At 48.6% G+C, this 24,257-nt stretch overlaps 2 protein-coding genes across 3 annotated transcripts in view; one reads left to right on the top strand and one right to left on the bottom strand.

Annotated features, from left to right (window-relative positions):
* Positions 1–1,181: 1,181 nt before the first annotated feature.
* HRC (histidine rich calcium binding protein) lies at positions 1,182–13,055 on the top strand. The gene is made up of 6 exons (XM_035136219.2): positions 1,182–2,535; positions 2,898–2,968; positions 7,809–7,877; positions 8,013–8,064; positions 9,191–9,227; positions 9,662–13,055. Exons 1-6 carry the CDS (start codon positions 1,326–1,328, stop codon positions 9,696–9,698), a joined length of 1,476 nt encoding a protein of 491 aa, XP_034992110.2. The 5' UTR covers positions 1,182–1,325; the 3' UTR covers positions 9,699–13,055.
* A 622-nt stretch (positions 13,056–13,677) lies between these two features.
* The window catches only part of PPFIA3 (PTPRF interacting protein alpha 3), a 67,430-nt gene continuing 56,850 nt past the window's right edge, over positions 13,678–24,257 (bottom strand). For both annotated transcript variants that reach the window (XM_035135641.2, XM_035135640.2), the window contains 7 exons: positions 22,247–22,422; positions 21,430–21,527; positions 21,124–21,299; positions 19,751–19,819; positions 19,469–19,640; positions 17,805–17,879; positions 13,678–16,779 (listed from right to left, as the gene is read on the bottom strand). In XM_035135641.2, the coding sequence (XP_034991532.1) occupies positions 17,821–17,879; positions 19,469–19,640; positions 19,751–19,819; positions 21,124–21,299; positions 21,430–21,527; positions 22,247–22,422 (750 nt within the window). In that variant the 3' untranslated portion in view covers positions 13,678–16,779; positions 17,805–17,820. The remainder of the gene's footprint in view (positions 16,780–17,804; positions 17,880–19,468; positions 19,641–19,750; positions 19,820–21,123; positions 21,300–21,429; positions 21,528–22,246; positions 22,423–24,257) is intronic.

Consider the following 24,257-nt stretch of genomic DNA (forward strand, 5'->3'; position numbering starts at 1 on the left):
ATCTATCTAAAAAAATTCCTTCCAGTAGCACTTTAGAGACCAACAGCTCTCTCTCTCTCTCTCTCTCTCTCTCTCTCTCTCTCTCTCTCTCTCTCTCTCTCTCTCATCTATCTATCTATCTATCTATCATCATCTATCTATCTAAAAAAATTCCTTCCAGTAGCACCTTAGAGACCAACAGCGCTCTCTCTCTCTCTCTCTCTCTCTCTCTCTCTCTCTCTCTCTCTCTCATCTATCTATCTATCTATCTATCTATCTATCTATCTATCTATCTATCTATCATCTACCTATCTATTCATAGCAGCCAACTCCTAGGGATCAAGTGGTCTTCAGGCCCCCCAAAGTTGATGGGCACTGACATTTAAATGGTGTGTGTGCACCGCAGCCACACAATTATGCGTGGCAGGGCTTACCTGGGCCTCCCAAGTTGGCACCCCTGCATCTTTCTATCTATCATCTATCTATCTATCTATCTATCTATCTATCTATCTATCTATCTATCTATCATCTATCTATCTATCTGTCTATCATCTCTATGCTGATTTGTTTCAGTGTATGCACAAGATAAAATTGCTCACTTTCCAGAGTTTAGACTGAACGAAACAAACAAATGAACAAGAAATTGCAAAGCAATTTCTACCAGCAAATAATAAACCACGTGGTTTAAAAGGGGCATTTTCTGTCCTCCCCCTGCTGTTCTGCCACCACACCTCTGGTCTGCCTGATCCAATAATATCCGGATATCAACCCATTAGGCCTTCCTCTCCTTTCAGGAAACAGGGTCTTAGGCCTGTTGCTCTAGCTCCTAGGTGCCAGATAAACCATGATTCTGAGCTTCCACTTTCTCTAGCGCACTAAACCACACATGTACACATGCATATATGCCCCCTCTCTCAGAGAACCCAGGAGGAGTCTTGGCTCTTATTGCTCCCCCCTCTGAAGTGAACAGAAACCCTGCTGGCTTCCCTGTCACATTGAGGGAGTGAGGCACAGTTGCTCCCAACGGCTAAGAATAGCCTGGCACTATGGCAAGCAGCTTAGATACCTCTCCCTTCCTCCCCGCCCCCTCCAGCCCAGCCACTTCATATAAGGGCACGGCAGGGCCCATGGCTTGGTACTCTCATCTATCTTGGAGGCTGGGCTAGGCAGCCATTGGCTGTTGGCTGAAGGGCTAATCTAGGCCAGCTGTAGACGTCGCTCATACAAACGGAGGGCTGGAAACTGTATATTCCTACCCCTTAGCTCTCCCTGCGGGCTGACGGCCTTGCCGAGTTGCTTGCCTCTGAGACTCCTGAGTGTGTTGCTTCCACCCATCCCCTTCTGCCATGGCTTCCTGGAAGGCCCTGACAATGGGCCTCCTTCTGGTCCTGCTCTGCTCGTTCAGGCTCCCGAGAGCCCTGGCAGAGGATCAGCACCACCACCACCACGGAAGCCAGCATGAGGACGGACACCACCACCACCACGGACAGCATGATGCTGATGACGATGATGACGAACATTATCACCATGCCAGCTACCTTCATGAAGCAGGGCATCACCAAGGAGGCCACCATGATGACGATGACGATGATGATGATGAGGAACACCATCATCACCACACTGGACATCACCATGCAGAGCACCATCATCACCACAGTTCCCACCACGATGATGGTGACGACGATGATGATGATGACAACCACCACCATGACAAGCATCACCAGCACCATGAACACCATGGTGACCATCACCATGATGATGATGATGATGACGATGATGATGATGATGATGACCACCATGGCAAGCATCATCATCACCATGAACACCATGGTAACCATCACCATGACGATGACGATGATGACGATGATGACGATGATGATGACCACCATGGCAAGCATCACCATGAACATCATGGTGACCACCAGCACCATGATGATGATGATGATGACGACGACGACAATCATGGCAAGCATCACCACCATCACGGACACCATGGTGACCATCACCACCATCATGAGCATGATGATGATGATGAAGATGATGACGACAGTGATGAAGAGGAACACCATCATCATGAACATCATGCTCACCACCATCACCATGATGATGATGATGACGATGACGATGACAACAAACATGAACATGATCACCAACATGAACATCATGGTGGTCACCACCACCACCATGGTGATGATGATGATGATGATGATGACGACGACGACGATGACAGTGATGAAGAGGAACACCATCATCATGAACATCATGCTCATCACCATGAGGATGATGACGACAGTGAAGAAGAAGAAGAGCATGCCAGTCATCACCATCACCATCACCACAATGACGATGACCAGGAAGAGGCCCACGGGCGCCATCACCATACGGAAGCTGACGAGGGCAAAGAGCACCGCCACCGCCACCATCACCATGGTGAAGAGGAAGACGAGTCCGATGAAACGGCGTCCAAGGAAGAAGATGAGGATGAAGGGCACAAACACAAGCGCCCCAGGCACGAAAGCCATGACAAGGCCAAGAAGCACCACAAAGAGGGAGAAGGTGAGAGAGGCTTAGTGGGTGGGGTGGGGTGGATGAGGCCATGTTGGCTTTCCTTAGGGGTAACCGACCCCTGGCTTTCACAAATGTCCCCAAGGGCCCATAAATTGTGGCTGTCCTCCCTTCCCCTCAAAGGACCCCGTCCTTTTTCCCAGCTAGGCCGCGCAGAGAAGCTCTTGGCTTTCCCGACACACTTGGCGTCCCTCTTTGCTTATCCCAGGAGCCCAACTTTCTCCCCTCTAGCACCAACATGCTGAGCCCCCATAACCACCTGGGGTCTCTCAGCTGCCCTCTAGAACCTCCTCCCTCCCCCACCGGGAGGGACCCTTCTGGACATCTCTATATGTCTTTCTTTTCCATTGAAGAAGAGGAAGATGACGAGGACAATGAGGAGTACGAGGCAGGCTCTCTGTGCCATTACTGTGCCTTCTGCAAGGTAACGAAGGAGAAACCTTCACCTGCATACCTGCTCAGCTCTCCGGGGTGGGATTTGACCGCCCAAACCGTTTGTGGTCGAGCCTTAAGGGTCTCCTCTTGCATGCCTCACATCTTTGCCCGTTCCTACTTTAGTCCCGTTGCCCATTAATCCGCAGCATGACTGCTTTCTCTGCTCCTCCTGAAACAGGCATAAGTTTCCTTCTCATTGCCCTCTGATGAGACGTGTGGATTTTACAATATGTCTTCACACTTTTCCTTTCGTTGTTCCCGCAAGGGGACAATGACAATAAAGATATCTTATCTTATCTTATCTTTCCTTTGGATCTCTGGAGGAGGAAGGAGGAAGGAACCATAGCTGCCAAGTTCTCCCTTTTCTCACGAGGAAGCCTATTCAGCATAAGGGAAAATCCCTTTTAAAAAGGGATAACTTGGCAGCTATGGAAGGAACTCTTGCCTTCATCTCTCCATGGAAGCAGCCTGAGCTTAGCTCTGCCATGGCTTCTCCCTCTTCCTGTCCTTGTTTGCCGTTATGTCTTTGATGAGAGTCTGCCTTATTTTTGCACGTCCTATTACAGTGCGCGCATGCTCGTTCTGAAGGTCTGGCTCAGAGATGGGTTGATGTTCCTGTGTTCTTCTTTGCCTGGTCCCTGCCTGCAACCCCCCTCTTCCTCCCCAGATTTTTGGATACGGATCTACTGTACATGACACAGAGATCCATGATCTAGGGAGGCCACATCTTCTACTTTACAGTCTTCTACTTGAAGGTGTCCTCTGTTTGAAGGGCTACCTGGTCCAGGTCTGTTTTACAGGGCCTTGGAATTGCCCATCAGTAGTTAGTACAGCTAACCTGGGTATTCCCCACCATGTTAAGATAGAATCATAGAATTGTAGAGTGGGAATGGAATCATCTACTAGTTCAACCCCCCTGCAATGCAGGAATATTCAGCCATCCCATAGAGGAATTGAAAAGAAGTTGGAAAAGAAGTTAACGAGTTACAGTACAGAAAATTTAACCAGGAACTATGATCCTGCAGAATAAAGGGCATGAGCATGTGCAAAGGGCATGTGCAAAGTGCGCCTCCCTTGGACCTCTGTATTTAATATGACAATCTGGCGATACAACAGTATTCCTTTGTGGGGGGGGGGGAGGAAACATTTTATGATTCCTGGTATTGGTGGATGCACGATTAATAAATGCTGCTTATATCTCAATATTTCTTGACTTCATTTGCATCCCTCCGAGTTTGGCTTCGGGTCGATGACAATTTATCTGCTCACCAAGGGGTCGATGAACTCAAAAGCCTGCTTGAGCATGGGAGCGATTGGCCAGTGGTCCGACAGTTTCGTATGTACGGCTGTAAAACAGTTTCATAGCCTGTTGACAAGGTGACGGAAAGAAACTTCACCCACGAGATTTCTGCTTTGCTGCGCCTGTTAAAGAAACAGGAGCCTTCGTGGGGGATGGGGAAGGTGCCAGCTTTATCTTGAGGACTAGGCAGTTGGGGAGCAGGGGAGAACTAGGAAAGGGAGCGTATGTTTTGTGAATCACAGCCTGTCTCTTTAAAAAAAATTGAATTGCACCTCCGTGTCACCTTCTCCTGGAACTTCATGTGACTGCAGGAGTTCTACATACAGTACAAGTCTATGCCTGCCTGATGCTAATCATCATCATCATCATCATCATCATCATCATCATCATCATCATCTATAATAGTAATTTATTATTTATACCCCGCCCATCTGGCTGGGTTTCCCCAGCCACTCTGGGCGGTTTCCAACAGACATTAAAATACAATAATCTATTAAAACTAAAAGCTTCCCTAAACAGGGCTGCCTTCAGATGTCTCCTAAAAGTCTGGTGAACTTTTTTTAAAAAAATAATTCTTTATTGGTTTTATATAAACATCAACATCACACAAACAACAGATATTAAAAGACAATAATATTAAAAAGAATAAAAAAACAAAAAATAGGAAAAAGGAGAAAATACAATTATTATTTTTTACAAAAAATACATTAAAACAAATATCCAGATACACCTTATAACTTACTTAAAACTTTTCCAACCATTATTTCTTAGACTTCCCCAGATCCCTCCTAACTGATTTCCTTTTCAAGGCCTCTTTAGCAGTTTCTTACTCATTACTTCAAATATTTATCACCACTGCAACTAAACCTTTAAATTTTTACCTCAGTCCATTAAATTTAATTCATTTATCTATTTTCCTCCCATCTTCATTCCTCCCTAATGCCTTAACAACAAAATATTCCCATAGATATTCAATCTTTTAGGTTCCAAAATATTTCCCTAAATAAACTTTAAATTTCTTCCAATCTTCCTCCACCGTCTCCTCTGCTTGGTCCCGGAGTCTTCCTGTCAGTTCCGCAAGTTCCATAAAGCCCATCATCTTCATTTGCCATTCTTCTATAGTAGGCAGTTCATTTTTCTTCCAATATTTCACAATTAAAATCCTTGCTGCCGTAGTAGCATACATTAAAAAGTTAACATCTTTTCTTGGGATTTCATCCCCAATTATACCAAGTAAAAAGGCTTCTGGTTTTAAAAGTCTGGTGAATTTCAACTCCCATCAGACCCAGCAAACAGAGCCAGTGAGTAGGGCTGACGGATGCAGTGCAGGAAAGTGAGGTGTTTTGATTGAGCAGCCAAATAAAAGCAACTGAGGAACCTGTGATTTGGCAATTTCAGATATTTTGCAGGGACAAACAGGCTCAGAATCCAGAAACTGAAATATAGAATGAACTGCAAAATAATATTTTCAGTGGGGTTCTGGTGATGGTGGTTTCCTACGTGGTGTTGAGAAGGATAACTATAGTGTTGAGGGACCGGGAAGAATCGGGGAATTGCCACAGAACTTCTTGGCATGCAGATGGTTCAGTTTCCCAATAGGGTTGGCAAAGACCCCTTCCTGACACCCAGAAGAGTCACTGCCAGTCAGGGTAGACCAGGTGTCCCCAGACTACGGCCCCCGAGCCGGATGTGGCCCAATTGGCCTCCCAATCCGACCCGCGACGACCCCTGCCACCCGCTGCCGCCGCCCGCTCTTGCGGCGCGCTGCGCGGCGGCGCGCTTCCAGATCTGAAAAAAATTGCCGACAATCGTTTCTGCGCATGCGTATGGGCCTCTCCCGACCCAGAAGAGGTCATTTCCGGTGCACTTCCGGGTCGGGGGAGCTGCACTTCCGGGTCGGGGGAGGCCCATACGCATGCGCACAAACAATTTTCGGCGATTTTTCCGGCCTGGAACCGCGCCACCGCACCAGTAAATGGGTGTGCGCATGCGCACTGGCGCGCACTCCCCCACCCTCCGGCCCGCCGCGCGATCGGCGCGACGGGCACCAGCACGAAGGCAGGTAAGTCTGGGGACCCCTGGGGTAGACCATACCAATCGAGATGGACCAACAGCTCCCTGTGTTTCTATTGGGACCCTCCAGGGTTATTGTGCATTCACGATTAGTTGTGCCTGTTATGATATCGGCGCAGATATACGTGACCCTGCCTTCAGTACTGTTTACCTCTGCAGAAGTTTTGGAGTGGTCATACCGCATACCCAACAAATGTCTTGGGAAAACCGGGACATCCCATCTTTTCATGCAAGTGCATGAGGGCCATTTTGGGCGCTGAGATCTTGCTGTGAGAAAAGTGATTTTGGGGGGGGCACGAATCTTGCGCAGAGCCCCCAAATGTGCATTTTTTTGGGGGGGGGAATGCATATTTTGGGCTCTGATCTCGCACGAGTCACATGACTCATGCACAGCCACAAAGATGCGCGTCTCAGTTTGGAGATACCGCATGTTGGAGGGTATGATACTGCTTCATTGAATTCCCCCCTTTTGGCATAAACTTTCTTAGGGTTTATCAAGAAAAATACAAAACTGAATATCAAATATATTTTCCTCTCCTTTTTTGTCCAAAATAAGGCTGTGTTCTAAAAACCATTAAAAAAAGCATTAAGATACCGCTTCATTTCCAACCAGTGCATGGCCTGTTAACTTCCTGCTGCAACCCTGTAAGTTTTCATACTGCAAATGTTCTTGTAGTAGTTGTTTTTGGTCCTTCTTTTGTTGTGCTATTGCCAGTGCTTTTTCTGGGGGGGGGGACGTATACCCCTAAACATTTTGTGAATCTTTGTACAGTGGTGCCTCACTTAACGAATGCCCTGCTTAACGAAATTTCCGCTTAACAAAAGGATTTTTCTAGTGGAGGTTGCCTCGCTAGACGAATTTGTTTTATGAAAAATTCGTCTAGCGAATCGCGGTTTCCCATAGGAATGCATTGAAATTCAATTAATGCGTTCCTATGGGCAAAAAAAAAAAAATCGAAAAAAAATTCAATGCATTCCTATGGGATTCGCTAGACGAATTTTTCGTTATAAGAAAAGACCCGTGGAACGAATTAAATTCGTCCACTGTACTTTTGCCCATTTACTGTATTTATTTTTCTCGATTTGAACTATAAAATGGTCATTTTCTTGAGTCAAAATGAGAGTACCCCTAAACATCTTTTTAGGAAGAAAAAAAACGCACTGTCTATAGTGTAAGGTTCCAGATAGCAAGAATGCAAGAATGTCAGGGAAGCATCACGGAACAACCAATAAAGGGAAATGTTGTATGAATTTACAACTAATGCACTAGTATTGCAACCACGACATGCTGCCCAAAACGCCTGCAAAAACAAACAAACAAGAAATCCACCACTCTGAAGGTGCCACATGGGCAGAGTGGTTTGGTTGTGGCATGCAGGACAAGGAGGGCTGTGCTGTGCTGAGGACTCGCCACCCAAACAGACCCAGCTAAGTTTTTCTGAATTTCCACCCCCAGGATTGCGACAAGTGTGACAAGTGCCCCTGCAAAGAAGGCGACAGCAGCGAATACTGCGCAAGCTGCCAGGTCGGTGCCGCAAACTCGCTCCTCCCTCCTCCCCACCCCTTCCTTTGCCCCAGACTTACTACTCTGGTTCTGTGAACCTTAACCACAGCAGTGCCCTGCCTGACGGTCACTCCTTTTATCTCTCTCTCTCTGCAGTATTGCCATTATTGTTACGTTTGCCCTGTGTGCGAGACGGCCTGTGCACCCGGTGAGTTGATTTTCCCCTTTGCGGCTTTAGCATTGGCTTGGGCAGGTGGGATCTACTGGTACACCTCTTTTCTAAGTTCGGCTGCTGTGGTTGGGGAAAAAGCAGGAGCAGATTTTTGTATGGTAAGTCAGTGGCCAGTACAGAAAACAAAGTCCTTGGCTAAGAATATGTTCAGAGGTACCCTGTTCCTTAATTTTAGGCTACATGCACACACCGTACGTTTAAAGTACACCCCACTCCCCCCCCAAAAAAATCATGGAAACTGTTGTTTGTAAAGGGTGCTGGGAACTGTAAAGGTAAAGGGACCCCTGACCATTAGGTCCAGTCATGACTGACTCTGGGGTTGCGGCGCTCATCTCATGTTATTGGCCGAGGGAGCCGGCGTACAGCTTCCAGGTCATGTGGCCAGCATGACAAAGCCGCTTCTGGCGAACCAGAGCAGCACACGAAAACGCTGTTTACCTTCCCGCTGTAGCGGTACCTATTTATCTACTTGCACTTGATGTGCTTTTGAACTGCTAGGTTGGCAGGAGCTGGGACCGAGCAACGGGAGCTCACCCCGTCGCGGGGATTTGAACCGCCGACCTTCTGATCGGCATGCCCTAGGCTCTGTGGTTTAACACAGCGCCACCTGCATCCCTGCTGGGAACTGTAGCTCTGTGTAATTTGGGAGAATGTCATTTAAATGTGCTCTAAATCTATGATGTGTACTCAGCCTAAGGGTATGTTTGCGCCTGGCTCCAGTTTGTGGGTCTTGGGTTTTTGAGTAAAAATTGAAGTAGATCCCGGAAGCCATCTGTATGACCACCTCTGGGTTAGCAGATCGAGTGTCAGACTTGGACTGGGTGGTTGGGGGTGCGGGCTAGGAAGGACCTGGGTTCAAATCTCAGCTGAGCCATCTAGCTCACTGTGTCGCCTCAGCTGAGCCACCATGTCGCCACATATTCCACTCAGCCATTCTCCATCCCCAGAATATGAGAACGGCAGCCAAGAAATGAGCAATAAACACAGCAATAAACAACTTCATAAAGTTTGTTTTAATAGGGAGACGTAAGCTCAAGGTGAGCAGGTGGTAAGTGCCCTAGGAACAGCAAAATCCTGACTTGTTCTGTTTTGTGTTTTGCAGGGAGCATCGTAGATGAATTATCTGGAGCCTTATTTCAGTAAGTAGCAGCCCTTCATCCCATTCGAATCCTAAGGAGAGGCAGCAGCTGAGCTCCAAAATCTACTTCCTCCCGTTTCCTTGTGTTGCAGCCTCTGCCCCTGGAGAGAGGACAGCCAGGATCCAGAGGAGATCCTGCAGCTTCAACCTCCAGTCTTGTCTCAGGTTGCCCCATAAAGCTGGGGGAACTCTTTTCTTTCGGCCCTCAGTTTTCTTCGTCTGTGAAATGGGAACAATATGAAGTCTCTCTCTCTTTCAAGGCATGCAGATCTAGGACAGGCATCTGTTTGGAAAGGAGGCTGCCTGCTCATTCCACGTAGGCAGCCGTGGCCCCCTTGGAGAAAGTGCAGGATAGATGACTGTTGACCAGAAATAAGCAAAAATATTGTAATGGAAAGACCCTAATTCAAACCCTTTCTTCTCTTTTTCTTTCAGGACATTTGCCACCATCTTTGAGCAGCAGGAGCACTGAAGCGCCCCCTGGTGGAGAAACCAAAGTTAGGAGGGGGAGGGGGGAACTAGGTGACCCTTGACTTATTTATTTTTGAGCCAAACTGCTTGTGATGGAGGATTCCACGATTCTTTCTTCCGGAGGTTGTTTCCCCAACCATCGCTGTCCTCTCAAAAAACGTACCCCTGTTGTTTTTCTCCCGTGGGGTCCTATTTATCCCCCACATCTGGAAAATCTGCTGGGAGTTGGTTTTGAGAGGATACCCGATGGCAAGAGGGGAGAGGGTTAAGCAGCTCGACTTTACCCAACCCCCTGCTTCCAACTTCTGCCTCGCACAGGACTTTTCATTCTTAAAAACGCAGCTGTGGGAAGACACACAATTTCAGAACTGGCAGTCTTGTGTAGTCTGGCTTTTATAATTAGCCTGTTGGGCAAGAAGGGTAACAGGCATTTACTGAACAAATCCACCCTGGGGCAAGGGAGATTACTAATGCCTCAGTGATGCATGTTTCCCCAGCCTTTGAATAAGTTTGAGCTGGGTCATACCGGAAGCCTTCTCCTGAGCCATAGGTTTCCTGCTCTTGCCTCATCCCCTAGGCAGGGAATCTGTGGTTCTCTGGATGTAATTGGACTCCAGCTCCCATGATCCCTCATATTGGCTCTGCTGGCTTGGCGCTGATGGCAACTGGAGCCCAGCAACAGTGGGGCAGCTGCAATTCCCCCCTCTCGGCCTCAACTGAACAGGCAACGGGGCAACTCACACTGTGCAATTTTGCACCTTTGGGCTACTTGCTGCAGAATTGCACACCGACCGAGCATCCAGTGTGGTGTAGTGGTTAAGAATGGTAGACTCGTAATCTGGGGAACCGGGTTCGCGTCTCTGCTCCTCCACATGCAGCTGCTGGGTGACCTTGGGCTCGTCACACTTCTTTGAAGTCTCTCAGCCCCACTCACCTCACAGAGTGTTTGTTGTGGGGGAGGAAGGGAAAGAAGATTGTTAGCCGCTTTGAGACTCCTTCGGGTAGTGATAAAGCAGGATATCAAATCCAAACTCTTCTTCTTCCTTTGAAATATCTTTTCGGAAACGTTTGTGCCCGACACCCTTTGAAAGCTTGATCTGTGGTGATGGTGTGGCATTGCTTCTTCACAGGTGGCTGTTGCATATCCTGCAACATTTCTCCGATGAAAATAGGGGTAATAATAATAATAATAATAATAATTTTGCCCCAGCCACTCTGGGTGGCTTCCAACATATATAAAAACATAATAAAACATTTAAAAACTTCCCTAATATAGGGTTCAGGTGTCCTCTAAAGGTTGTATAGTTACTTATCTCCTCGGCTCGGGGATCATTGAACTCCATACCCTCCAACATTTCTCCGATGAAAATGGGGATGTCCTAAGGAAAAGCAGGACATTCCAGGATCAAATCAGAAACTGGGGTGGCTTCTGTAAATCTGGGACTGTCCCTGGAAAATAGGGACACTTGGAGAGTCTGGTGTTGATAACTTGAGTCATCAAGGAATAAACGCAACTGGGTGAAACGACTTTACAACGGCCTCAACACTTGCTTTTCTGCCATTTTCTCCCCAAGGAATTCTGGGCATTGTGATTTTTATGAAGATGCCAAAGAGTCTGTCGAGCATCACATGTCTCCATAGCATTACCACAGTCCCTTTCTGATAAACCACAGGTACCTTTGGCCCCTTTCCACCAATGTTACTCAACCACAGTTCCCACCATCCTTGGCCATTGGCTATGCTTGCTGGGGCTGATGGGAGATAGAGTTCAGCCCCATCTGGAGGGCCAAAGGTTCCCAATTCATGCGATAAGCCATCCTGTGGCTCAGGCTACACTGGATTTTGCTAGAAACCCAAAAGCTGGGTGTTTTTTTAATGATGTTAAAGCTCCTGTGTATTTAATAAGTTCTCTAAAGCAAGGGATTTTTAATAGGCGTATGATAAATTGCCCTGCTGCCTTTCGAATGTTGTTGGATTTTAGCTTCCATCGGTCCCAGCCAGCATAGCCAATGATCAAAGAGGATGGGAGTTGTAGTCCTTCGATATCTGGAGTGCTGCATCTTCCCCATCCCTGCTGTCTTGGCCATTTGTCTTGAATGCCATAGTTGAGATTCCAGCATGATAAAGGGGGTTGGACAAGTTGACCCTTGGGGGTCCCTTCAAACTATATGATTCTATGGTTCTTTTCTGCACTGGCCCCTTTTCTCCTTGCACATCAAGCTGTGCCTGGCGAATTTCCTTCATCCACAAAAACTGCTAGAGATACAGAAACATTCTCTGCTTTCAGATCTGCAGATTTGTACAGATGCAGAACATTTTGCAAATCTTATCCTAGGGCCAACGTGAAGCCCCCCCCCCCAAGCTCTAAACCACGTGGTCTAAACCACGGAGCCTCTTGGGTTTGCCGATCGGAAGGTCAGCGGTTCGAATCCCTGCAACGGGGTGAGCTCCCGTTGCTCTGTCCCAGCTCCTGCTCACCTAGCTGTTTGAAAGCCCGCCAGTGCAAGTAGATGAATAGGTACCGCTGCGGCGGGAAGGTAAACAGCATTTCCGTGCACTCTGCTTTCCGTCACGGTGTCCCATTGTACCAGAAGCGGTTTAGTCCTGCTGGCCACATGACCCAGAAAGCTGTCTGTGGACAAACACCGGCTCCCTCGGCCTGAAAGCGAGATGAGCGCCGCAACCCCATAATCGCCTTTGACTGGACTTAACCGTCCAGGGGTCCTTTACCTTTTTACCTTATGAAACCATTATGGGAAATTGTTATTGCTGTGCAGAGGAGCATGGAATGCAAATAAGGATCTGCCAAGCAAAGCACGTTTGGCAGCTTCTTTTGGGAGTTCAGAAGCAAAAGGATGCAGGGCACTTTCCAGACAACCTGTTTATTGAGCATTCGGTCGGATTTGTCCGTGGGAAGGTTAGATGATGTCATCACCTTGAAGCAAGCATTATCTCACACTTTGCATTGGAGTTTCCCTTCATCACAAAAGGCCGTTTTTGTGAGGGAGCAGGTTTGTTGCAACCCGAGTTTGCCGTTATGTGGTTATATGAGTCCCACCTGGAACTTGTGACAGTCTGGAAGTGCCCCAAAGGTACAAGCAGGTTACTACCTGGCAGTGTATTTTTTTTCCAAGAAGCAAACTCTGTGTACACGGCCTGAAGACAAAACTGTATGTGGAAAAACACTGATTTCGTATTTTGGGACTCTCCTGCTTTGACTCAGTCCAAAATCCCATCTCTCTCCTTCTCCTGTCATGGATACTCCACCTCACCTGCCTTTTTTAATTCTTAATTTATAGCCATTGCTTTGTCTTGTTTCCATGGAAAATAAAAACACTTCTTCTTCTTTTGCTTCCGACAGTTGCCGTTTTCTCCAAAGTCTCTACCTATGGTAGAGTGAGAAATTGGGGTGAATGGGAGCAGAGCCGTCTTTCCTACTGGGGCTAGTGGCGCGTTGCGCCAGGGCGCCAGCCTCTCAGGGGCGCCCCAGCGAGTGAGGGAGCTGCGCAGCTTTGCCAACGGCCTCCTGTTTCCCTGCCGCCGAGCGCCACATCTCCTATCCCCGCGTCTCCACCACCATTGGGGAGCAAGCGCCCGTCCTCTGCCTCCCCAAAACGTATCATGGCGCTGTGCTGGGACGCTGCCAGCGCGCGCAACACGCCCTCTGCACGGCTCCCGCCGCATCGCCCGGCCCGTCGTAGCAGCCAAGGCCGCCACGTCCTCCTCTCCCCATGCCTCCGCCGCCGGTGGGGAGCGAGCGCCCGTCCTCTGCCACCCCAAGACACATCATGGTGCTGCACTGGGACGCCACCAGCTCGTAGGCTGCGCGCAATGCACCCTCTGCCCAGCTCCCGAGCAGAGGACACGTTGCACGCAGCCTACAAGTCGGTGGCGTCCTGGCACAGCGCCATGATGCATCCTGGGGAGGCGGAGAACGGGCGCTCGCTCCCCGGTGGCCTTGGCCGCTGCTTTGGGCCAGGCGATGCAGCACTGGGGGACGAGCCCCCCCCCCGAGGCATTCCCCAAGGCGGAGTGCCTGAGCTGGAGCTGCGACGATGCGGACGCCGGGAGGGGGACAGGTACGTCGGGAACGGGGATGTCCTCCAGTCAGGGTGGGTGGAGAAGCTGGCTTCTTGAGATGGGCGCTGTGGATTTCATTTGCTTGAAGGGCGGGCAGGGCGCCGGAGGGATCTCTGAACCACGGCGCTGGATAGGCTTAAGAAGCCCCTGAATGGGAGGGTATTTCTCCAGGTTTTAGAAAGGTTGTAATTAACGCATCTCCCCCTGGCTTTTCCCCTCCATATGTTCCCTGCCCCAGTTTTTATCTCTTTGCTTCTTTTTCACGGATTTGCTGGCATGAACCATGTCCACCCTACAGCATTTTAGTAGTGTGCTATCCCACAACAGCCTGGAGTGGAATTCTGAACACCATGCATTCTTATGCCACTTTACCTGTCATCGTTCTCCCTAAAGAATCCTAGGATCTTTAAGTTAAGGGTGCTAAGCACCGCTAGGAGACCCTCCTAATCCCCTAAAACAAAACAAAACAAAAGCTACAATTCCCTGGGTAGAGGGAGTCATTGCTAAACCACTCCGGGAAATGGGGGTTTCCTAGCACCCTTAACAAACTACAGCTGCCATAATTCTTTGGGGGAAGCCATGACTGTTGAAGTGGTACAAGAGTGCCTTAAACGACTCCAACGAACGGGAGCTGCTGAGAACTGAACCAAACTCTCGGCCACAAAGCCCCATCTCAGGTTCTTTTTGTTATAATGCAATCCCGTGGTCCAGTTATGGCAGCTGGGGGTAGGATACCAATCAAACGAAGTTCATTAGGCAACCAAATGCAAGTTGTAGCCACGATTCGGGATACCCCCAAACTAGGGCAATATTGGACCAATGTCAGGATTGCACTCTTAAAAATCACAACGCCGGCACGGCATTGATGGCGTTACAGGGGCCCCAAATGTGGTTGCTACCAGGAGCCCCTTCCGAGTAGACAAAATAGTTAGGGCTGCACTGAATCCACTGGTCTGACTCTCAGGCAAGTAGGGTTAGGATCTCAGTCTCGACATTGTAATTCCCCTCAGACTTTGGCTGGTCTCGCTAGAATATAGAAGATTTGGGGGCTTATAAAGACTGTGACAGAGAACGACATTTTGCAGGTGTTGCCCAGTGAGAGAGAGAGAGAGAGATCCTTCAGGCAATGTTCCTTGTTGTTCAGAAGAGAATGCTTGCTGACGAATGAAACAAAAATCTGGAGATCCTAGAAAATCTTTTCAAACTTTTTTTTCTTTTTCTAAACATTTCCTATCACTCGCTCCACTGCGGCCCCACCATCCTCTCCCCTTCACCTTGAGGTAAACTGGAGTTGAGGCGATCAGGAGAACTCTCCTGCACCACCTCCGCTTCCTGTTTGCCCCTCACAATCTCCCTGATAAGAATTATTTTTTAAATATTTTTTTTGTCAAGGTTGTATTTTTTTCTTCTTCTTCTCCCCCACCCTCCCTACTTTCATGCAAAACAACCCCCTTTGGTTTGCCCCTCACCCCCGCACACCCTCCCCAGGAAAAAACAAAACAAAAACAAAAACAAACGAACAAAAACAGAAGGCAGAAAATATAAACATCAAATGAAAATTATGGGCGTGCAGGGGGGAGGGGGTGGGGGGGAGAGAAGGACACATTATTAAATTAACAGAGAACTTGTAACGGCGGTCGAAAAAAGAAATTCAATTTACAACAAGATTCCACAGCACAGATATACACAGAAAATACAACTCTTATATTACAGTAGTCTTGGAAGGAGGGGTGGGGTGGGGTGGGGGGGTCTGTGTGCCATATTGTAAAAGTCCAGAGTTCAATTGCCCACCCCAGGCTGAGATCTGCCTCTTCCAGTTTGAGCATCTCAAACCTGAAATCCTGACTCCCTGCTCCTCTTAGAGAAAGAAAGAAAAGAGCCTATCGTTGGCCAGGATACAGTTTTGTCCTATCAGAGCTGGGATTATAGTGCGGATAGGTTTTTTTTTTGGGGGGGGTGTCCCACCACCCTCTCCATCTCACATCAAAATCCCAGGCCCTTCCTCTCGGAGGGACAGGGAGTTGCATCTTGGTGGCGAGGCGAGAAAAAGAGGGAAGCTGTTATTTAAAAGGGATTCGCCGCTTGTGCCAAGATGCAGCCGCTTCTGGGGAAAGGCAGCGGCAATGTATACAAGCTCAGAGCTCTGCGATTCAAGTAGCTGCTGCAGGCGAGCCCTGGCTCTTTATCCACCAGTGCTTCTCTCCACATTTCCCACCGTGAGTTGAGAGTCCGGAGCGGAGGGAGGGAAACCGGGGGCCCCCTCGTACCTGTGCCACCCACCCTCCGCCCTATTCTCCCCGCTCTTGTTGAGAAGAGGCACAGCGTGGGGCAGGAGAGTTAACGTGAGCAGCAACCTCCTCCCGGTAGCCGTGAGCTGGAACCAGGTACACCTTTGTAGCAGCAATGCAGAAAAAAACCCAAAAGTAAACAAACAAACAAAAAAGTGCCAATGGACGTTTAGCACCCTTAGGAGAGCAGGGAAAGGAGGTGGGTCCCCAGGGTGGGTGGGCTGGTCAGTCCAATCCATGGCGGCAGGAGGGCGATGCAAGGTGCCCCCCCCGCTCCCCCTGGACCTACTGGGAATCAGGACAGGGAGAAGCTCAGGCTGCCGCGGAGGAGTGGGGTGGACAGGGGTGGGCGTATATTTTCATTCACATTCTTATGCCCCTGCCTGGAACGACAACAACAATAAATAGACACCAGAGGCCCGTAGCCCCTGCAGCTTGAGTCCCTTGAGAGTTTGCCAGAGAGCATAAGCCACTGCTGCTAGGAGGAAGGGGTGGGGCGGAGGGAGCTCGTTCGTTCCCTCTCCCTCTGCTCCTCTCTCTCTCCAGCCTCCCCGCGTGGTCCCATTTTCTCCTTCTTTACAACAACAGCAGCGGCAGCAGCAGCAGCGGCTCCTCGCAGTCCGGAGTGGCGCACACAATGAGGAAGGGGCAGCAGTGGCGGGGAGTCCTCCTGTCCAAGGCGTGGTGGCGGCCAGATGCACTCGGTGGCGGCATCTGTGCGGAAGGAGAAGCGGCGTTATAGCCTCGGGGGCGGGTGGAATGGGCGTCCGCGCTACAGAAACAAAACGGCAAGTTTCCTTTTTTCTAAAGTGGCAACGGGGAGCCCCGAGCCTGCAGGCCTAAGGCAACTTGCCCACCCTCTCGATCTGGCCCCCCACCAACACTACTTCGCGCCCTCACTGACTATGGGCTCGCCATCGCCACCAGCCTGTTCCTCTCCTTTAATGATCGTCCCAGCAGCTGCGAAATGGCCCCTGGAGACAGTTCTGGAAGAGGGGTGTTTTATTATTTTATCAGGTTTGCTTTTAGCGCTCCTCCAAAGGACGCGTGGCACCGCAGGATCACAGCTTTGTAGAACTGTACAGTTGGAAGGGTCGTCAAGCCAGACCCCTGCAATGCAGGAATCTCAACTAAAGCATCCTTGGCAGATGGCCATCCAGCCTCTGCTTAAAAACCTCCAAGGAAGGAGAGTCCACATCCTCCCGAGGGAGACCGTTACACTGTCTAACAGCTCTTGCTGTCAGAAAGTTCTTCCTGATGTTTAGTCAGAATCTCCTTCCTTGTAACCATATATGGACTTGTCCTCCACCCCCTTTATTCTCACAACAAACCTCCAAGGCAGGTTAGGCTGGCCCGAGGCGGCCCTGGGTGCTCTGGGACTGAGGAGAGACTTGAATCCTATGCCCCTCAAATAACCCAGAGATGCCTTTTAGATTAAGCACACATGCTACTCATGTAAAAACACCAGGCAGGCCCCACAAATAACCCAGAGATGCGTTTTAAATAAAAGGGCACATTCTACTCATGTAAAACCACGCTGATTCCTGGACCATCCGTGGGCCAGATTTAGAAGGGGATTGGGCCGGATCCGGCCCCGGGGCCTTAGTTTGCCTACCAATGCGCTAAGTGCTACATCACATTAGCTCTCGAGCACAAGAGACTCTGGTTCGGCACGTGTTGCTTTCACAGTACCCTGCAGGTACGTAAGTCAGCGTCAAAGAGCAATAGCACATACTGACCTTAGTCATCTTGGCGTTAACAGGAGTACGTTCGCACTGACATACTGTCTGCCCGTTGGCTACCTAATGAGTTCCCTGTGAAAAGGACCAGGGTGGGGAGATGAAGGGAACAAAAAGCAAAAGTCGATCAAACCAAACAGCCCTCACGCTCCTGAGCTTTCAAAGATCACTCACTGGCTGGCCACATGTGCTTGGGTGTTTTGGCACAGGAAACTATGTCGTCGCCCCCCCATCTCTTCTCCTACCACCCCACCCTGCACTGCTGAAAGGTACACCCTCCAACAGGTTTCCCATATGAAAGGTTCACCATATTCTGAAGAGCAAAAAAAAAAGGATGCTATGACAAACTCTCATTCCAAATACCCCTACTTTATGTAGGCTATAGAACAGGCACCCCCAAACTTCGGCCCTCCAGATGTTTTGGACTACAATTCCCATCTTCCCCGACCACTGGTCCTGTTAGCTAGGGATCATGGGAGTTGTAGGCCAAAACATCTGGAGGGCCGCAGTTTGGGGATGCCTGATATAGAAGCTGTGATCTATTGCTGAGGGAGGCAGGAGAAGAGGAGAAGAAAGCAAGTCTTCAGCCACCAGTTATGTCTATGTCTCAGCCAGAAAGTATAGCCAGAGACATTTTGGGGAAATCTAACAAATCCACCTGGATGGAAATTTTACCCCTGAAAAAGAGGACGTGTCCTGGGAAAAGAGGACACCCGGCAACCCTACAAGCACCAGAGCCCTTGGTGACTCCAAGGCAGCCTCCTGTTTCACACTTTAAAATCAACGTATTCATGTTAAATTAACAATTCCTGTTAAAATCAACGTAAAGTCTCTGCAGTTCCAGTGGGAATGAAGAATGGACTGGCAACAATTGGGATGCGGCTATCTTAGAGCAGCTAACCGGGCTTGGAAGGGTAGCAAAAGGTGTTGCAAAGAGAGATATACCTTTGTTGAAACCTTTGTTGAAACCTGGTCTCCTTTCTTTTCATATGTAAGGGAAGGAGATAACAATTCTCTCCCACCAACTACTCAAATTTGTCTGAGGAGAGGCTAAATTAACCACTACTGTAATGTCTTAAGAATATGCTTGTAATGACACTAAAAACTCAGTGTAATTTTTGTGTGGAGATTATATAACTAGACTTGTATCCAGTCCCTGTTAAAAGTTCTATTAAAATAAAAAAATTCATTGCAAAAAAGAAGAAGAAGAAGAATGGGCCAACATAGTCGGTGCTCAGTCCAGAGGTTACAACTGTAAGGTGCTAAAACCCACAAGCCAGCTTTGCAAGTTGGGGTTCTGGAGCAAGGATTAGGGGGTACAGGGATAACTGTTTAGTAGTGAGGGAAGCATTTTACACATGTTCACAAGCATTTTTCTCGCCTGCTGGCAGCCTGAAAATGCAAGGGGGTGGGAGTGAGAACGGACATTGCTGACACCAGCAAGTGCTTAATTTTGTCACTGTTTTTCTAATGCTCATTTTATTTATATCATGTAAACCTGAGGAGATTTGTACTGAAAGACAGCGCAGGCATTTTAATATGCAAATAAATAAATAGTGGGGAAAGAAGCACAAGGCCTGCTCCTGCCATTTCGCGCTCTGGCTCATAACCCAGCTCTGCCCATACAAGGCCCCTGCGCAGGGGAAGTGGATTTCTCCATGTACCCTCTGGCTGCATCTTACGAAGCTGCACCCCGGGTGAGGTAATGGAGGCCACGGAGGCTGTGCGGAAATTGGCCGGCAGCATCTCGGCCGAGTCGGGGCTGACACCGCGGAGGTCTTTCTCCCGGAACATCTTCCGCCAAGATGGGGAACGACTGAAGGTCTTGGCACTGTCCTGTGAAGCAGAGAAAGAAGAATGCATGGGTGGGTTGGTGGGTGCGCAGAACGAAGGTTGGAATACCTTACCTCCCTGAGCCACAGGCTCTGGAAGGAGGAGATGCTCACCTCATCCAGCCGCCGGTCTGTTCCCATAGTGATGAGGTTCCCAAACTCCTTTTCCAACATCTGCCGAGCCTAAATTGAGAGAGAAAAAAGAAGGAAGTCCTTTCAGGCTTGACCCCTTGCAACTGCTCCACAAGGTACTAGTTGCCTTTGGCCTTCTCTGCTCGCAAAGCATCCAGGAGAGGAGAAACAGAATCTGGGGATCTAGTTAGCCAGGGCATGATGGTCCCATAGAGAAGGGGTGGGGAAGCTTTCACCCTCCAAGTGTTGCTGAACTCAATTCCATCAGCCCCAGCAAGCACGGCCAATAGACCAGAGATTATGGGAGTTGTAGTTCAGCAACAGAAGAAGAAGAAGAACAGGGCATGTGCCACTACTCAGAAGGCCCTCTGCCTGGTTCCCAGAAACTTCACTTCTCGCAGTGCGGGAACCACCAGAAGGCCGTCCCGTGGAGACACTCCTTCAGTATACTGGGCCGAGGCAGTTTAGGGCTTTAAAGGTCAGCACCAGGACTTTGAATTATATAATATATTATATTTTTTATTTGCTTTTCTGTTATATCTTGCCATCAATACGTACTGTGTTACATTCATGCATAAAACGAAACATAAATGTAACATAGGTAAAGGGGCCCCTGACCATCAGGTCCAGTCGTGTCCAACTCTGGGGTTGCGGCGCTCATCTCGCTCTATAGGCCGAGGGAGCCGGCGTTTGTCCGCAGACAGCTTCCAGGTCATGTGGCCAGCATGATAAAGCTGCTTCTGGCGAACCAGAGCAGCGCACGGAAACGCCGTTTACCTTCCCGCCGGAGCGGTCCCTATTTATCTACTTGCATTTTGATGTGCTTTCGAACTGCTAGGTGGGCAGGAGCTGGGACCGAGCAACAGGAGCTCACCCCATTGCAGGGATTCGAACCGCCGACCTTCTGATCAGCAAGCCCTAGACTCTGTGGTTTAACCCACAGCGCCACCTGGGTCCCTATAAATGTAACATATGGACATATAATAATAATGGCAACATATCTAAATCCCTCCAGGTTAATTCCTATATATCTTTACTTTTATTTTCCTTCCACTCTTTCCAGGACTTTGAATTGTGCTCGGAGACTTATTGGGAGCCAGTGTAGATCCTTTAGGACCGGTGTTCCCCATATCTGCCACAGAGACTGATGAAGAGGGACCGTGTGTGTGTCCCCCCTCTTAAGTCAGGGGAATCCACTTGCCACACTGAAGGCACCTAAGAGAGGTCCAAGGCCAGGTAAAGCCAAGTCTCCAGGATTTGCCCCTGCACGAGGCACCCTGCATTTTGCCTCGTCCCTCAGGCTCCCCCTGAGTCATCCCCTTCCCCCATCTGGATTTCTCAGGCCTGCTCCTCACCTGTGTGTTCTGGGTAGGGATCTGCAGCAGCAGGGCCAAATCGTTGCAATCAAAGGTGTCGTCCAGGGCCAGGAGGGCCCCGTGCACCCCGCTTTCGATCAGGTTGTTGGCGAACTCCTTCAGCCCAATCATTTGCACCCAGCACATCACACGCTCGTTGGACCACACCATCACATCTGGAAGGGGGGGGAGAGGAGGCAGGCTTAGCAGCAAGCTCAGTCCCGCACACACCATAATCCATTTATTGCTGTCCCAATTTACACTATTTGTAGACACCTGGGCCTTTGCTTCCTGCTCCACGCCTACCTTTGATTTGGTTCTGGCTTTCTTCCCGTCTTCTCTCCAGTTCCTTCCGGTCATAGTTCAGCCGCTTCAGGCACATGATCCCATAATGGAGGCTCACCCTGAGACAGATAGAAGCGGAAGTTACACCTGAGATATAAGTGGAGTGGAGTGGCTAAGGCAGGGCCGGCTCCGGGTTCGAGGAGGCCCCTTTACTGGACTCTTTCCTGTGGTGCTGGGTGGTGGTGGGTTTATCTGGTGACGGCGGCAGCAACATTCTGTTCAGTACTAGGCACAACGGAACAGGGAGTCGCCATTTAAATTTCCCACAATGCCCCTGGCACATCATTGCTCTAGGGGCATTGTGGGAAATGAAAATGGCGGCTCCCACACCTGGCTGCCCAGTACTGTTTGGGGTGCTGAAGTGCCACAGGCATCAGCGATGGGATGTGCTAAGTGCTGTGGCCTTGGTAGCCACCCGTGGGTGCCACATGCCGATTCCAGCTCTGGACTACGAGTGGACAAATTCTTGGTTCAAATTTAGCCTCTTGTCAAATGCTCAAAGAACCCCCTTGAAAGCTTCCAAGCTTTAGGTTTTAATGCAGAAGACAGAAAACGATTTGGGAGGTGGGCACTTTATCGCTATTCTCATCCTCGCCCTTCCCAGAATCCCCTGCAGCGGGTGCGTGGAGCCATTACAGGAAGCTCTCTTGTGCAGGAGTAGGCCCTCGCTCCTGAGCAAATAGGTGCAGGACTGCTCTGTAAAATGACGTTTTCAATGTGGATGCATACGTCTTAGCTGCAGAAGGTTCAAACAAGCCCTTTGATCCCCCTTCTTCACCTGTGGAAGCTGTCCACCATCTTGAGTTGGCCCCGCAGTTCCTTCTTGTTGAGGTGGTCTAGCATTCGGGCATCGACAAGCGACTCCATGAAATAGCTGCGGTACTGGGGCAAGCCCAAGCTGGGCAGCCAGTCGTTCCCCACCCACTCGTGATTCATGTCACCGTATGCCAGGATCTTTGGAAACAGAGAAGGGAGGAAGACAGTGTGAGTGAGAGGGAGGTGTGCGCACACACAAACACACTATGTATGTTTTGGGCTTTGAGCAATTAGCAATGCTTGTTTAATTGACACAGTTACAAACCTTTCCCCAATCCCCCTCACCTCTCTCAGGACAACCCTTCCTTCTGAATTCTGTGCATCTATTGTATTTATTTAGTTACAGGTAGGTAGCCGTTTAAGTGTATCTGACGAAGTGTGCATGCACATGAAAGCTCATACCAAAATAAAAACTTAGTTGGTCTTTAAGGTGCTACTGAAGGATTTTTTTTATTTTGTATTTATTTAGTTACTGCATTTATAACCTGCCTTTCTTTCATGGAACCAATAAGCTGAGAACTTTGGATGAAGGGTGGTATATTATTATTATTATTATTATTATTATTATTATTATTATTATTATTATTGCTGTTGCTGTTAATAATGTCCCTTAGGGAGCCTCCCAAACCAGATACTGTACGTAGAGCTGCCCAGCTTCAGCAAAGTTGCTGTGCATGTCCTGAGCATTAGTTTTCCCATTTAAGGACAAAATGGAACCAGGAATTTAAAAAGTGCAAACTTGGAGGGGGGAGGCTAGGAAAGCAGCAAAAAGCCCATCATGCCCTCCTCTCTCCACCCTAAAAATGGGAAAACTAAAAATTCTGCCCACTTGCTCTTCAAATCCATTGGTTCTCTAATCCCTTTTCTTTTTCACCTTATAGACTTAGTGGACGTTACAGTGCAACGGACATTAGTGCTTCCCCTAAATTCCAGTATGATTCCCAGAGAGCAGAACGTGCCCCTCTCTCTTGCGACAAGATGGCGTGGGTTCTGGGCACTGTTGGAAGTTGCACATCTCAGCCCAGGGCAGATGGGTAAGTTCCCCTTTCAGCCATTCCTCAAAGAGTACAGTCATACCTTGGTTTAAATATGCTTAGGTTTGACTGACTAGCAGGATCCGAAACCAGGGAGAGTCAAAGTTCCAAAAGGAGTGGAGTAAATGTGTGGACTATATGGAAAAGAACTGTAGAAGTTTAAAGACACTCGCAGGATTGAAATAAATCCTACGAATTGACTTTAGATAGAAGGAATAAAGAAACTGTAAGACAGGAATGGACAAAAAATCCGACTGGGGGGGGAGGGAGGGAAGTCAAAGCTCGGCAGAGCAAAGAGAATTGCAATAATTGAGAAGATGTTTAAAAGAAAAATGTTGTGTTTTTTATGTTGTGTTTGTTGTTGTTTGTTTTGTTTTGTTATTTGTTAGATGTGTTTAATTGGAAAATTTAATAAAATGCCTTTTTAAAAAAATGCTTAGGTTTGAGTATTTTCAGTTTAAGTACTCCGCGGACCCATCTGGAACCGATTAATCGACTTTCCATTACTTTCAATGGGAAAGTTCGCTTCAGGTTAAGTACGCTTCAGGTTAAGTATGGACTTCCAGAACCAATTACACTCATACTTCGGGTTAAGTACGCTTCAGGTTGAGTACTCCGCAGACCTGTCTGGAACGGATTAATCCACTTTCCATTACTTTCAATGGGAAAGTTCGCTTCAGGTTAAGTACGCTTCAGGTTAAGTACAGACTTCCAGAACCAATTGTGTACTTAAACCGAGGTACCACTGTATTATGTGTCTTGGACCCCCAACCTTTTCCCCTATCCTGGGTGATGTGTGAAACAGCTCTCGTGCCATCTCATCACAGATGGCCTCTTCCAGAAAGCATAGAAAGAACAGGCGGATACTCTCAATACAATGAGAGGGACAAAAGAAAGAAAAGGGTGCAAACAGATCTGTAATGCTCTTTCTCTGTCCCA

This window comes from Zootoca vivipara, chromosome 13 (assembly GCF_963506605.1).
Source record: "Zootoca vivipara chromosome 13, rZooViv1.1, whole genome shotgun sequence".
In the NCBI taxonomy this organism is placed as follows: domain Eukaryota; kingdom Metazoa; phylum Chordata; class Lepidosauria; order Squamata; family Lacertidae; genus Zootoca; species Zootoca vivipara.